The sequence below is a fragment of the Anabrus simplex genome, chromosome 8 (assembly GCF_040414725.1).
Source record: "Anabrus simplex isolate iqAnaSimp1 chromosome 8, ASM4041472v1, whole genome shotgun sequence".
NCBI lineage: Eukaryota > Metazoa > Arthropoda > Insecta > Orthoptera > Tettigoniidae > Anabrus > Anabrus simplex.
This window is the reverse complement of record NC_090272.1, coordinates 94,521,170-94,538,232: the sequence shown is the minus strand read 5'-3', so window position 1 is coordinate 94,538,232 and position 17,063 is coordinate 94,521,170. Positions and strand designations below refer to the sequence as shown.

The 17,063-nt window shown below is 38.6% G+C and overlaps 1 protein-coding gene across 2 annotated transcripts in view; it reads left to right on the top strand.

Moving 5' to 3' along the window:
• LOC136878841 (uncharacterized) overlaps positions 1 to 17,063 on the top strand; it is a 322,409-nt gene that overhangs the window by 108,298 nt on the left and 197,048 nt on the right. For both annotated transcript variants that reach the window (XM_067152369.2, XM_068229033.1), the window contains exon 5: positions 3,281 to 3,373. In XM_067152369.2, the coding sequence (XP_067008470.2) occupies positions 3,281 to 3,373 (93 nt within the window). The remainder of the gene's footprint in view (positions 1 to 3,280; positions 3,374 to 17,063) is intronic.

The window sequence follows — 17,063 nt, the reverse complement described above, 5'->3', positions numbered from 1 at the left end:
TATTAGCATTTTATGCTCCAAAATTAACTCTTTATTTACAATGTAGTGTGTATTTAGGCAGTATATTGAGGGAAATGATAAAGTAGGAAGTGGCAAAAACTAGAGGATGGAAACTTGTTGGGTGTAAAAGGTAGGCTTTCAGGCAAGGGAATAGACACTCTGCAAGTTTATTATGGAAAAGCAATCAGAGAAAACTCAACAAGTGTAGATTCTATGAAAAGAGCAGTTTGGGCTTCATATTTCCATAAGCTATCCACCAATGAGCATCCACAACATATGTTGTGCCCCAGAGGCAGTAACATATGGTGTGGGTATTGGAAAGCTAAGAAGGCTGGTGAGGCATATGACCACAGGCATTGCTTACCTTCTGTAGCTTGAAATTAAATAAAGCCTGTGTACAGAGATCCTGCACATCCAACGCTTTATGAAAAATGCTTGCATAGAGGTACACAGAACTGCAGTGAAAAAAAAAAAAAATGCTGCGATGCTCAAAAACTACATTTTGTGCTGTTAAAACTGTTCAGATAGCAACATATGATGCTGTTGTATATTATAATGATGGCAGTGAAGAAAAAGTGAAGGTGTTAAGAGCTTTTAGGGACCAATACAGGGATGAACACATCAAAAACATTGAGATTGTTGGACAAGGAGTAGGTTGCCAGGCTGATGCAGCATTGACAAAAGCATCCAAAGATCACAGGCAGTTTACAAGATCACAGAAGACAGGAAAAGATGAGGAAGACCCTGATTATGGCACAGGAAGGTTTTAAACATCCATAAAATTTGTATTTTTCAATGAAAAGTTGCAAAGTCTATGAAAGTAAACTTTAAACCTGTTCTTCTAGAAATGTATTTTTTTTAGATTTTAGGAACATTCAGCTCCTTGATGATTTAAGATAGAACTTTCAAATTTTCTCAGCTTGTGTGTATAGGTAACCTGCTTAAAATGGACTAAAATGAAGTAAATCAGGGGTGTATTACAAGTGATATGTGGTAAAATACATGGAAAAATATACATTAAAAAACAGTCCGTACCAAAAAAATGATTAAACTTTAATCAGTGGAACAGTAATATTAATTTTAGTCCAAGTTGTAAATTGAACCCTTAAGACTGTTTTAGCTAAGTTTCATAACAGTGTGCCTATTGGTTGAGAAATTGTGTGTTCCTAAATTGTTTAATGTTACCATATTGTTATTAACAATTGATATTGTTAACATTTATTACATAACTTATTTTTCTATCAAAAACTGTAGACTGACTTTCTTCAAATAGCTGTGCCACGTCACATTTAAATGTGTTAATATTAAGCATTTGTTTTCAATTAAATTACTTACTACTGCATTTTCACCATCATCCCCCCCTTAGTCGATCATGTTGGGTTTGAATCCATTTGAATATTCCTTTAGAAAAAAGCATGGTTATGTTTTAAGGTTGAAGCATGTATGTTGGAAACATACTGTTGATATCATTCATTAGTGCTCATGGGATAAAAATTTGGAATATTAAGTCATTCTTGTTGATTAACTTTCTCATTGGCGCATTGTTCAACCTTGGGGAGGAATATGAGTTGTCTGTAACTGGAAAGGAAAAAAAAAAAGGGAATTAGAATGTTGAATGTAGAGCCCAATATGATGATAATTGTAGAGTGAAAGTGTTTACCCCATGAAAGTGGACGAACTTACTTGTCTTGTCGACATTAGCTGGGACCACTTGTTCCATTTGTGTCTAACGACTAAGCTTGCTACTCCTAGAGTAGTATTGATGCTGTAACGGTGGGGTGGTGCATGGAGGGGAAGGGGGAGTGAGTTTCAAATTGTGCGTCCGTGTTGATGCTTGAGAGGTTACTCGAATTTTGTTGGACGGGCCCGGCATTAATTTAATTGCTTAGTATGTTTATATTTATAAACACCAGTAAGTAAACACCAGTTACTTTTTGACTTGGAGCACGCAATGACTCCAATATATATTAATATTACGAAACTAGCACCTATCTAGGTTTTTTAGATGAGCCCGGCATGGCGGTGCGCCCACTAAAATGGTCCTAGGGAGAACACTGCATGTGTATGTTAGGGGCTCCTGAATCAAACTGTATATTGGAGTATGTAAGGAAGTATGTAAGTAAGATGTGTCTATTGTGGTGTCCGGAATCTTTATGATGGTTACTCGTGGCAGAGAAACTGTTGTATTTGGTGGCATAAAGATGTTCCATATATCTTGTTTTAAAATTTCTGTGTGTTTTTCCAATGTACGTAGATTCACATTCATGGCGCTCCTATTTATACATTCTGGATTTATTATTATTATTATTATTATTATTATTATTATTATTATTATTATTATTATTATTATTATTATTAATGGCATCTGGCTTAAAAAATATTTTTGTATTAGTGTGGTTGGTCCTACATATGATCTATTATTTTTGAAAACATTAGTGACCTGATATTGTTATTAAACATCAATATGGAGAACTTTTCTTTAGTATTTGGTGTTTAGCATTTTGTAAGATCTAGTTTAGAGAACTAACAAGATTAATAGTTTCATTATTTAAATGAAAAATACACAGCCCGTTTCCAGTCATTCGTCCGGGTCAGGAATCGAATAAACAAAGCCCCCATATAGGGGAAATACATATGGAATTTCTGAAATTGGTATCTTCATCCTGTAGAATTCTACTTTTGTCTTTAAGTGAAAACTTATGCTCTGTCAGTCATAAGAGCTATTCAGTTTGAGACTCACCTTTATAGGAAAGGTGACCACTTGAATTTTCACCCAGTTTTAATCAAATCAAAGTAGTCTGTTTTTGTTATATTTTTATGCTGACTTACGCCTTTTCTAATCTTTGTTATCTATGTTGTGTGTTTATTTCTGGGATCTGTTTTTTTTTTGCTACGGGCTTTACGTCGCACTGACACAGATAGGTCTTATGGCGACGATTGGATAGGAAAGGCCTAGGAGTTGGAAGGAAGCGGCCGTGGCCTTAATTAAGATACAGCCCCAGCATTTGCCTGGTGTGAAAATGGGAAACCACAGAAAACCATCTTCAAGGCTGCCGACAGTGGGATTCGAACCCACGATCTCCCGGATGGGATCTGTTGTTGAACCCTGTTTGAGTTATAAGGAAGTTATTCCTCTTGTAATTTTTCACCCAGCCATTAGTTTACTTCTGTTATATTATAACAAGTTTTTCATGACTTATTGCTTTCTTCCATTATATTTTTATTTTTATAATTATGATGTACATTTATGTATAGTGATGTAATATGTTGATTGTTGCAGGAAGAAGTGGATTATTCCGGTCACGATCGAAGCTATCATAGATCTCCTGAGAGCTCTCGAAAGCGGATGAGATCTGATCTTGGCTATACACAGGTAACATATTTTTCCATTAGCTATGTGTGCATTCATTATAAAGCTTGCTTATGTAAATGCTAAACTTTAATTTCTTGTTTATACCTAGTCTTGTTATAAATGCTGTTACTAGGTTTTGAAAACAAACTTAATATATTTAAAGATACTGTATTCTCCTTGTAATACGTTTATGATTATTACACCTAATGTGAACGTATGGTGCCAATTATTTCTTAAAATGTTAGCCATTTGCCTTTATGCAGGCGGCAGGTCTCTTAAGCCGTTCATCTATGGCAGCATGCACAGTCTCCAAAGGGAAATCTGCCATTGCTTTCACCAGGGAAAGCTTCAATCTGTCGATAGTAGGGTTTCTCTTCTTGAAGACCATCCCCTCAATTACAGACCACAGTCTGTAATCCAAGGGATTGGGGTTGGGATGGGGGGAAGGCCAATCAGCTGGACATTTGAAGTGGGAACATTGGCTTGAAGCCACTCCTAGATGGTTTTGGCTTTGTGTGCTGGCGCTGAATCTTGCTGGAAACTCCGTTCTTGACTTTTAAAGACTGTTGCTTGAGGGCTATACTACTGGCTGAACATTGTGTCTTTGTGGACCTTCGCTGATATCTTCACCCCTTCCTCACAGAAATGGAGCTCAGTGTTTCAAGAATATTCACACCCTACCAAACCGTTGCTGATGCAGGCTGATGGCTTTGTTGGATCCTTGGAGCTCTTGCAGGGCTTCACGAGATGAAGCGTACAGCTTTGTCATTTTGAGCACTAAAAGGTTCAACAATGAACATTTTTTCTTCTGTGAAAGGAATTCTCCTGTGCTCATGAGTGTGATTTTAGCTTCCTCTGCATCATCAGCTGGGCTTTGAGGAAGTCCTCTGGGCTTCGCCGGTAAACTTTCAACCCAAGGTTACTATGCAAGACATGGGACACTTCTTTTCTGAGACATTTTCCTCACAAGCCAGGATAGATTGTCTCCGTACTGGATTTCTGGGAATATGAGCTGCCACTGCTTTCACATTTGCTGGGATCCTGGAGATGGGCTTCTTGGTCTGGCCAAGTCATCAAAGTCCTGGTTTCGAGGATTCGCTTAATGGTGCAGTACACGAGCATTCTACTAATTTTCAGTGTTTTTGACGTCTTGAATATACAGATAGACCTCATTATACGCGACAGTTACGTTCCAGGGAATTGCCATGCATACCGAATTCATGTAAATCGAGTCATTTTATATGAAAAATATAGGGTTAGTTTTCTGTTTACTCACATAAGTTTAACATAGCAGAGATTCTTATTATTTTTACAAAAAGTAACCATTATCGTGTTTCTGAAACGCGTTTTAATGCAAGCTTTATACACTTAAACATTTATCACTGAAACACGCAATAATAAACCAAACTCTGCATACAAGCTCTTGGCTTTAGCTTGATTAGCAGCTTTAGGGAGAGGCATGTGTTGCTGGTTGTCATCCTCAATCCAGTCTATTCTCTCCATCGCTTCGGAGCGAGATTTCGTCACTAGGGTCCCACTTAAGTTAGTAGAAGGTCGAGCAGTTTTTCGAATTGATTCCACATTGTCACAAATAATTCTCACAGTGCATTCAAGTCCCAAAGCACGCTGAATTTCAACAATACGGTCACCTTTCTCATAGCGATCCAGAACTTCTAACTTTATTTCTAACGAATACAACTTTGGTACACGCTCCTTGCAGTCTACAGGCACACTTTCTTACCTTTTACCTGGCGTTTTAAATACAAAACCTGTCACAGTTCTACTGGCCGGAGCTGACTATTCAGGTCTCGACAAACACGACAGAAGATGTGCGTAGAGATGCGCTTGCCCTGTTTAATCTTCGCGCGTGACCTAGTGTACATTACATAGTTCGCCACGCATGTCTGTACCTACCTTGAGGCATTAGAGCTTCCACGTACTGTTAACAGATGGCAGCACTAGACTTTAATCCAAAGTCGCGTATATGCAAAATCGTGGATAACGAATCTGCGTACAACGGGGTTTACCTGTATCAGGTGCAGATTTCCCTATCGTGTGGATGGCTGTTAACAGCTACTCTTATACTCTTAGCTCTCATCGACACCATGACATGCCACAGTCAGCATCAGCACACTACTTCATAAACATTTCAGAAAAACAATCTCTTGCTTCTATGCCTGGACTTCCAATGCCAAAGGTGACTCATGACAGGGAAAGGAAACTGTCTCAATAAAAACTGGTTGTACAGTACAGTCAAAAGTTGAACAGTATTTATGACAAGACTAAGTGTATTTGGGCCGAGTTGAGTGGCTCTGATGGTTGAGGCGCTGGCTTTCTGACCCCCTCCCCCGATGTGGCAGGTTTGATCCTGACTCCGCCCGGTGGTGTTTGAAGGTGCTGAAATATGCCAGCCTCGTGTTGGTAGATTTACTGGCACATAAAAGAACTCCTGCAGGACTAAATTCCAGCACCTCGGGGTCTCCAAAAACTGTAAAAAGCAGTTAGTGGGGCATAAAGAGAATTACAATAATAATTATTGTATTTGAGTGTTCTAGAATATTAATTACTGTGAAAATATGCTGTACGCATGCATTTCGAAGAGCTTGCAAAACTGATGTTTAGGGAGTGGACACCATGATTCTGGGAATGCTGCCAACCTTAGAATGGAATATCTGAGTGGAAAGAGTTCATATTTCTTGCAAGCAATGGCAAAAAAAAAAAAAAAAAAAAAAAAGCTGTTGGGGAAACAAAGGAAAGGTGGTTGTGATGTTGATGGTTGTTTCCAGTACTAATCTTCATTATAGACTGTTACGCCTTTGTGACTTTACTAAATGCCTCCTTAATTCTCTATGTGTCTCCCTATACTTCTCTTACCATCCACGACAAAGACTCTATTCTCCTCGGTAACCTATCCTCCACTCGCCTCAAATGACCAACTACCAAAGCCAGTTTATGCATACTGCTTCATCCATAGAGTTAATTCCTAACGTAACATTTTTCTTCTCATTCAGAATACCCTCCTGCCATTATTCCCACCTGTTTGTACCAACAGTCATTTTCATTACTTTTAATTTTTTTACTTCTAATGCATGAATGAGACATCTTGGGTCCATCTAGCTTTCACTCCCACACTGCAAAGTTGATCTTAAAACAGACCAATATAAACATAGGTTCCTGTAGGAGCTGACTTCTTTCTTACAGAATGCTGTTGATCACAACTGCGAGCACACTGCATTTGCTTTGTTGCACCTGTATTCAGATAAACGGAACTGTAATGTAAATTGCTTATGAAAGCGCAATTTAAATAAGTGTATGGCATATGGGCATTTTAGCAACAGTCACATTTGTGAGATGTCGGTACAACTTCCACTGAATACATTGTTGTTGACAATGCGTAGACTACCTCCGGGGACTAGGATCCCGCCATGTTGAACAGCTGTGATCACTTGACGTCACGGCTGACAAACTCGCCTATTAAATAGTTTGTGTTTTTTCTAGCTTATCTAATTTCCGCCATTTACGCAGTTGTACACTACTTACGTCAAGTTATAAGGAGATTCCCACCTCCAATACTTGTCAATTTCTTATAATGGTTTTATTATTTACATGGTATTATCCAGCTTAATCTCTGGATGTATACTAAATAGGACATGTTTCGTTCCGATTACGGAAAATCTTCAGCTAAAAGATTTGACAAAATGGCAAGACAATTAAAACACATGTGATAGTTATGGTGATAAAATAAAATGTTCATTCATGTTGGGTTGAAATTTCCAACAAGTCGGTGTACAAGTGACGAAAATTGGCGTAAGGGTTCTTCTTTATGTCGGAGATGTGTATGCTTGTTAATCATGAAGATAAAATTAGAGATTTATAAGATTCTTAAAGTACAGTAATCGGGGGAACTCTTGAGAAATAACCATAGTTGAAGTTGAGTTGCAGTTAGACTATTGTAATGAGTCTGAAACAAGAAGAAAATAAGCGAAAATGAGATATTTTAAAGGAGAAAAACCTTGTAAGAATGTATGTTAGCGAGGTTAAAAGGAAAATGGAATTGTTTACCTTATAGTTGATCGTGTCATATTTAGCGTCCTCCCTTATTCCGTGTCGTCAACTGAGTTCTGTGTGCATGTGTGAGGCGCTTGCGGTTATCCTCACCAACATACATTCTTACAAGGTTTTGTGAAAAATATTCTACATATATATTCATTCAATCTTCCAAATCTTCTCAATAGTGCAGAAAAATGTGCATTTCTTGAAAAGTCAACGGAAATATATTTATTTCCAAGATTTTCCAGATGAAACACTTCCCTTGCGCACATGAATTTTTGGCTTTAGCCCATCAAAAATTGCCACAGCACTTTCCAACATATATGTACGCGCTAATTCACTCCGCTTCAGTGTATTTCAGGACTGTAATCAACCAAGTCCTTAACGAATAAAATAAATTAACAATGGGCCTTCAAATATGAATGTTTGTCAGTAAATTAATGAGTAACTACTTTACAGAGCGCTGATAGTGCAACGGTTAAGACAATGGACTGCAGCCCTCATGTATGCAGGTTCGAATCTGCCTTTCGGCGGCTTTTTTTAAACACAGGAATATTGTTTTATCAAGGAGAATTATTACCATTTCATATTTTGTTAGTGATTTATGCAGCCACGTACAGTTTAAAGGAACTATTTCATCCGTAGTACTGGTAAAACAGGCTAACCAATACCCGTTCTTCCTTCATTATGATCGGCGCGCGAATGCGTCATTAGCAAAGCTGTCTAATGTTCGAAGGTATGTCGTTATTGACGGAGAGACTGGAGGTAAGAGTAATTCTGCCTTCATCATTTACCGGAGGACCTCGATGCATGCACGAACACATGCAAGATGCAATTACATACGTACGTCATTATGGAAGTCGTGATCATTTTATTACAATTACGTGTGATCCAAAGTGGATTGAAATATCGGAAGCAATCTGGAAACGGCAAAAGTACTACAATCGGCACGATATCATTTTTAGGGTATTCAGATTGAAGGTGAAAAACTAATGGACCTCTTCAATAAAGCAGGAATTTTTGGTTATGCGGTTTGTTATATGTACTCAGTAGAATGGCAGAAACGTGGATTACCTCATATTACTGAGGTTGATGGAAAGCATACCATCTAACAAGGTCTATAACACCATTTGTGTCAAAATTCCTGAACCAAATAAATATCATATTTTACACAATATTATCAATCGATTTTATGAATCCCAATGCACCTTGCATGAAGGATGGACGTTGCAGTAAGAGATACCCACAACCACTTCTTCGTCAAACACAAACTGCCCATGATGGTTATCCGCTGTATAAAAGATTGGCTCCAGAGGTTGGAGGATTCGCAGTGCAGATCAGCGGTGTAGAGCTTGACAACAGATGGGTAGTGCCTTTAAATCCTGTTCTATCTCGCTTGCTAAAAGCTCGCATTAATGTGGAACACAGAAGATCTGTTAAGTCGGTTAAATATGCATGTAACTACATCAACAAAGGCTGCGACCAAGCCACTTTTTCACTACAAAATGAAGCACTTGGTGAGGTAAAATTATATGAAACGGAAAGGTATTTTAGTAGCTCAGAGGCATTATGACGAATTCAGGGATTTCCTATTCATGAAAGACATCCTACAGTTTTCCATCTCGATGTACACCTTAGGAACGGGCAACGTGTTTATTGCACTTACGATAAATTGACAGAAAAAGTCACAAATCCTCCAAAAAATACTCTTTTGGCTTTCTTCAACTTATGTGATACGGATTCTTTTGCATAATCTCTCCTGTACCATGGCAGAATAAATTCATAAGAAGAAAACGAGGCGATGACGTTGAAGGTTGGCCAGGAGTTAAAAATGATTCTGCATTAGCAAGGGTATGTACTATTCATCCAAATACAGATTGCTACCACTTCTGACTCCTCCTTCACGAAGTTTGAGGACCAAAATTGTTTTGTTGAATAAAAACTGTTGGTGTCCTACATCCTACATTCCAAGGTGCATGCAAAGCTCTGGGATTATTAGAAAATGACAGACATTGGGAGTTAACTCTGGAAGAAGTGGCATTGAGTAAATAACTTTATAAAGTATGAACTTTTCGTTATGCTAGCCTTTTGTCAAATTTCTGATCCCGCCAATCATTGGGAAAAGTTCAAAGATTTTTTAGTCAGAGGACATCGTATGGCAAACAGGAAAGCAGGCGGAAGATTATACTCTAAATCACAGAAGTATACAACCAATGTCTATTATTAATCGAAGACGCAGTGTTATTTGTAGGACAGAATTTAAATCAGTATGGCTTACATCAACCCGTAAGGTCAGGAAATGAAAAGAATAGAGAATACCTAGAAGAAATCAATTATGATATTCAGTCTTTGGAACGATAACTACCAGCGAAAAATCTTTAACTACAGAACAACTTGCAGTATATCGTAAAATCCTTAGTAACATACAGTCTGAACGTGGAAGAATCTTATTCTTAGATGCTCCAGATTGTACGGGAAAACATTCTTGATAAATTTGCTATTGGCAAAAGTCAGAAGTACTAGAAACATTGCTGTAGCTGCCGCATCGTCCGGGATCACCGCAACATTACTGGAGGGAGTCTGTAACCGCACACAGCCTTCAAGCTACCTCTTAATCTTACTCGCTCTGCGTCTCCCATCTGTTATATTTCTAAACAGTCTAACACGGCCCAGGTTTTTGTGAGAGTGTAAAATTGTTTGAGATGTAAGTACAATGGGACATAAATGCGGTTTGAGGCTCTCGATAATACTCTCCCAAGACTTAAGGAGTAACAAAGATATAATGGGTGGAGTTGCAGTGTTACTCTCGGGAGATTGTCGTCAAACTTTACCAGTGATACCAAGAGGGACTAGTGCTGACAAGGCAAAGGCATGTGTAAAAAAGTCATATTTGTGGTCTAAAGTACACAAACTTATTTTGAGAAAAAATGAGTCTATTTGAGTGGTGATTTTTGGCTGGCGAATTTTCGGAACTTCTTCTGGACACAGGGAATTTTACATTTCATTTAGCAGCGAACTCTGAATACAGTTGAAACTTTTCAATTCCGGTCGAAGCCGGAACGGGAAAACACATAATTTACATTCATGTCTTGCATTTCTTACGAAAGTCGATGAAAGGATGGTTCGGTGGCCTTCAAATGAATATGGGAAATACAAAATATAATGGGACATTACTCAACTATGACGCGAGTGAAGCCGTGGGCAAAGCGCTAGTATCATGTAAATAATAAAATAATTATAAGAAATTAAGTATTGGAAGGTGGAAGCTGCAGTTATACACTACCTTTCACGCACGGAAAATTTTCTTTCGTCAACTCTGTTCCCGTACTGTTCAGCGAGGACAATTATGTTTAGCTTGAAGACTGCTGAATAGTTTCTGTAATTACCCATTATCATAAATAAATGCTTCAGAAAATTACTACCGGTAACTGTTCACTGTAGTATTTTTTTAAAATCTACGAACACGCCTAAAAGAAAAGAAAACTTGCATTCTGACACATGTCTACAATGCAGTAATCACTCGCAAACACACACATGCATGTGTACATTCCAGGTCGGTTTATATTTCTGCGAGAGCAGACCTACATTATAAATATGAAATGGGAAAAACCTACATCGTACCTCCACGACATGGGGAGGCTCACTTGTTAACGACAAGAGATGCAAGCAGGGGTGTACCTACGTGTAGATTTTACCTACTCATAAATTTCCCACTACCAGAATGTTTATGTATTATAGCAGACCATGGCAACTGATGGCATGACAATGTAAATGAAAAAAGGACAGATTCTTTCAATGTTTACCAGTGACAAGAATAAATATTCACTTTTTTAATTGTGAGTTAGATTCTCTGTAGCTGATTTTGTCGCCATTTGCCTGTGCGTTCTTATACCAGTGTACTCCTGGTTGCAAGGCATTGAAAGCCGTACTGTACTAGTAAACAAGTGTGTGCGGTACTGTTATTTCCCAGCGACGTTGCTGAGGAGCTATAACTTACAGCCTTTTACATATTTCAAACGAGAACTTATATCAGTGGTGAATAAGTTGTACATTGTCCCGCGACCATGTCAAACTACAAACTGTGCTGTTTTTCTTTGGATTTCATTCCAGTTTTTGAATTGGGTAATCCTGGTGAGGGTCCCATACACTGGAACCATACTCTAATTGCCATGCATCGTACGTATACTTGCATAAATTTATTTATACGTTTGTTTTGGACTATGTCAGTTATTTTGATGTATATACGAGGCGTGTATTTTAAGTAAGGTCCATTTGAAAATAAGTACACAACAAAAGGTTATTTCAAAAAAGTAAATTTATTTTCAGAAAGTACATACTTCACTCTATTTTTCAACATAGTTGCCAAGTTTGTTCAAATGCTTATCATACCACGTAACCAATTTTAAAATTCCCTCTTCATAGAAACTTGCCGCCTGCTCCGATAACCAAGAGTTCACGGCCGTTTTCACGTCGTCATTGTAATGGTTGCCACTGAGGTGATGCTCGAGGTGGAGGAACAGATGCTAATCGCTCGGCGCAACATCAGGATTGTAGGGTGGGTGGTCTAAAACTTCCCAGCCAAAACTGTCCAATAAATCGCGAGTCTGACCTGCAGTGTGAGGTCTTGCATTGTCATGGAGAAAGACGATTCCCTTTGTCAGCATGCTGCGTCTTTTGTTTTGAATAGCTCTGCGTAGCTTTCTCAGTCAGAGTTTGGCAGTATGCTTCTGCATTGATAGTGGTTCGTCGTTGCATGAAGTCGACCAACAAAACACCATGCCTATCCCAAAATACCGACGCCATGATTTTGCGATGGGACAGAGTCTGTTTGGCCTTCACCTTTACAGGCGAGTGTGTGAGTCTCCATTCCATGCTCTGTTGCTTTGATTCGGGCGTGATATGCGAAACCCATGTTTTGTCTCCAGTTACGATCTGACTCAAGAAGCAGTCACCTTCATCATAATGAGTCAAGAACTTCATCGCACACTCAAATCTTTGGTTTTTGTGGTCCTCTGTTAAGAGTTTCGGGACCCAACGGGAGCACAGTTTCCTAAACTTTAGGTGTTCAGAAACAATGTTATAAAGCACTGATCTTGACACGTCAGGAAATTCAACTGAAGCCACCAAACCGTCCATAATCAAAGAAGGGCGACCGGAGCGGTCCTCATCATGGACTTTGTCACGGTCATCTTGAATTTCTGCAGCAGACAGGTTCCTTGCTGACAAACCGTATCACTGACCGAACCTCACACGCGGTGGGCGAGTTGATAGTCTTTAACATTTTGAAAGCACAGAACAGCACCGTACCGGTTAGCTACAGAGCTGAAACTGAGCACAGTTGTTCTTGAGGCATGCCACACGCCGCATACGCTCGTTGCGATATGCACGCGAACTACTAGTGTCTACAACAAAACGGACCTTACTTAAAAAACACGGTTCGTACTTGATTATTACGTGCGCCTTAAACTTTTATCAAAATACACTTTAGTTACAAATGATTTTTCTGAGTAATATAATTATTGGTTTTAAAAATTCTTGTCTTAATGGTCGCACCTGCCAATTTTTTCAAAAATTCTTGTATAAAATGTGTAACTATTATGCGATGAAATACGGTATATCTAGTCTTTGAGTCAGAACTTAGACCATGGTCAAATACTGAGGAATGTTTCACAACAGATGGGAAAGCAGTAATGTGCCAAGTGTGTAACAAAAAAGTATAGGGTGCTCTATCAAGTCACAACTTGACAAACTGAATATTGTGCATCTTCTAATCAGGTACTCTTTACCTCAAATAGGACAATCAGGTTCAAATAGTACTTTTTTTATTATAACGAAGAATGAGAAGAAAGATTGAAGGAGATTTACAAGAGGAACAATATGTTGCCATTGATGCTTTCACAGCCCATACTGAGACATGATATAGTCTTTTGGACTTTGTGCTGTGTAGAGAAAATAAGGTGTAATTCTTGCGTTTCGCAGAGAACTATGCTCTGAGTCATCAGAAAAATATCTCGACTGTCCTTGAGAAAGGCTTCTAAAGCAATGAGCTTTTAATTTAGAAGTTACCCAATAGAAGTGTAAATGGTGTATTCAATCGTCACCAGATGGCTCCTCAGACGCGGTACAGCGCTAACGTTTGAAGCGTAAGCTGACTGATCCATCAGAATCAGTCTGAAAAGGTCACATAACATAACATAATAGGCGTACGCACATATGAAGGTATGACATTGATTCAAGTCTAAAAATGAAACACCCTGCGATGAGGAACAAACGAATTTGGAAAACACCGAAAGGAAATGTTCCCCTCAGACCTATTATTGTTAGTGTGATAGGTTCTCCTACGTATTCTCTGGCTAAATACCTAAGCAAATTGCTTCAGCCACATATAGGACGTACTGAATCACATGTCGGGGACTCTGGGTATTTCGTCAACAAGCTGTCAACCATAACCCTTCAACCTAATGCACATTTGGTGAGTTGCGATATGGAGTCCTTTTTCACTAAAGTGCCGATTGACTCAGTCATGTCTCTCATTGAACATCTGTTTCTTGAGGACATTTCTAAGCTATTTGACCACTGCACAACTTCCAGCTATTTCTTGTAGACATATGAATTATAACACAGTAGGAGTTTCCACCTATTCAATACTAAGATGTATTTACAATATTTGAATTACATGGGATTAGTTTCAACCCTCCTTGGGGTCATCAGCCGCCATATTAAAGCATACACAATTTTATGGCGAAATCCTAAAACATGTTCTTTAACGGTAAGAATCTTATGGATATATAATTTACAATGTGAAGTGTGGTTGAAATGTAAATGAGAATGAGAGATATTACATGTGATACAGGTGAGTAATAGTTAATACAAGTAAATAATACATACTAAGAAGTCTGGAACAAAATTACAAATAAGGTGCTCTTTGTTGTAAAAATTATACACTCATGGAATTCAGTAGGTCCTTGTAATAAAGTACACAATGTAAAATGACACACATAAAAATATATACAAGTATGTACAGTCAGGGGAGTAAAATGTGGTACTCTTTAGATGCAGAGTTGACTTTACACTGATCAGCTTAAGCAGAGAAAATTGGCAGTTGGTGTATTAAGTGACCAAGCCGTGTTGATGGGCAGCATTGTTGTTTGTTGGAGTTGTGCAGAATGTGAAGTTATTTTTGAATTCTTGTTGAGAAGAAAGTAGACACTGCGCATGGAGATATTAATTGGTGGAATTCTCAGTTCATAGTGGAAACCAAATTGGACCTATTAAAATTGAGAAAAGCCGGTAAAAAGCAAAGATTACTATAAAGTGAAAGGATGCTTACCTCGCGCTGCGGTGTGTGTAGTTTAGCTGATAGTGTGCAACTGGTGGCGGGAAGAGAAATATGGGCGGGGAGGAGTGGAAGTGGCTTGGGATGAGGGGGGCGGGTTGGAAGAGGGGTGAGGGGAGGCTTAAGGCAAAGCTGAAGGGTGTGGGAGAAAGGGTAATTGTCTCGGAAAAGTACCTTTTGATTAAACTTAGGATTGAGTTTTGGTTGGCTGCATTATTGTTTCTGAGAAAAGTGATAAATAAATCAAAGAGTATGTTGGGTTTCTCTGAGATTTCAGTAAGGTTGTAATTAGCGTTAAAGTATTGGTCTAGGTGTATATAGTAATTTTCCATTATGTTGAGTAAAGGGCCCTTGTTTGCTAATTCGAGGATGTCCAGGTCCTGTTCGATATTGGTAAAATTATGGTTATAATCTTGCATGTGTTGGCCGATAGCTGAAAACTTACTGTATTTTATTGCGTTAGTGTGCTCATAGTATCTAATATTGAAGTTTCTTCCGGTTTACCCAATGTAGGATTATTCACAGGTATTGCATTTGATCCTATAACCTCCTGATTTTAAAAATCTGCTGGTCTTGTTGATGTGTGAAGTATTGTGTAAAACGTTCATGTTGGTTTTGAAGGCTATTTTTACGCCCTGTTTCTTGACGATATTGGTTAACTTGTAAATATCATTGTTGAACGTGAAGGTGGAAAATGTTAGAGGTTTAGTTATTTCTTTTTTTAGGGTAGTTTTAGGGCGATGTTTGTGTTTATTGATTATCCTTTCTATAAAATGATTGCTGAAGCCGTTGAATTTTGCCATTCCGCGGATTGTGTTAAGTTAATTCTTTAGTGGACATAGGTATGCTAAAGGTTCGATGAACTAGGTTATTGTATGTAGCTCGTTTGTGGGACTGGGGGTGCACTGAATCTTGGCGAATGGTGGAGGCTATTTGAGTAGGTTTTCTGAATATTTTATAACTGAAAGAATCTGAGTTTCTAGTGATAGTTAAATCTAGAAAGTTGATTTTTTGATTTGATTTGCATTCTAGTGTGAATTTGGTATGAGGGTCAATATTGTTGAGTCTTAGGAGGGTGGTGGAAGCGTTAATTGATTTCTCGTCCATGATAATGAAAACATCAACTTATCTGGCCCAGAAGTGAATGTTTCCAAATTCATTGCGAATTTTGGTGTATTCGAGGAAGTCTAGGTATATTTTTGCCAAGATGCCTGAGGCCGGTGCCTGACCCCATTGCCAAACCATCTTGTTGTTATATGACATTGTCTAAAGTGAAAAAGTTATTGTTGACGATTGTCGCGGCCACCAAATGAGGGGGGTGAGGAAAACTGCGCTGTCGTCAGATATGGGAACGGCGGAGCGACAGATGGTCGAGAGTCGCTTACCCCCGGGCACGGATTGGCAACACTGATCGTGCAGTGCTGTCAAACTGAAGCCCATCCGCTCCAGGCCACCTTACCCGAGTCATTCCATGTCAAGCAGCTGTTGAGCTCGCATCGTAAGTGCAGTTAAAGATGGATAGTGAATGTGAAATGATTTGGGCTCAAGTCAAGAAAGAAGTGGCAGAGAGGAACAAGACATTCAAAATAAAGGGCGTAGAAAAACTCGCGTCAGAAGCCATCGACCGTGTGACTGCTGCAGATTGGGAAAAGTGTATCAATCGCGCGGAAAATGTTCAAAGAGACGATTGGCCCACGGAAATAGTAAGGAACGAAGAAATGGAGCCATTTATCATCAGTGTAAAAGACGACTCGACAGATAGTGAGGTGAGTGACGACCGTGACTAAGACTACCTTGAAGCCAGAAACCGATTCTTACTTCATTGTAAATTAATATTAACCTATTCTTTAAAGTAGTTCTTTTTCCATATTACTCGGTACAATATACAGTATTCAAATATTTAAAGTTATAATGTAAAAAAACTGATTTGGATTAATATGTAATCCGAAAGTATTTACGGGGTCCTGCAGTCTGTGCTGGTGCGCACGCCCCGAACTGCCTCAGCTTGCGACATTTACATGGTCGCTTTCCGGGCCATTTTCCGGGAAAATTACAAGACTCACAGAAATATGTTTCAGATAAAAGATATAAGTCAGGCGATTTTTTTACAGTTTTCTCGCAGACAAAATTTTATTGGCTGAAGAAATAAAAGCTTTGCCGCTTACTGAAATTTTCAATACATGATTCTACAGATTTAAACTTACTTGTTCAAGATTTTATTTTTCATAATTATTTGAAGTGGTTTATATGGAAAATAGTTACACCACTGAAATCAGCAATCTTTTCTGAAGCTTGTAGTATAATTTGTATCGAAACATTGTTTGA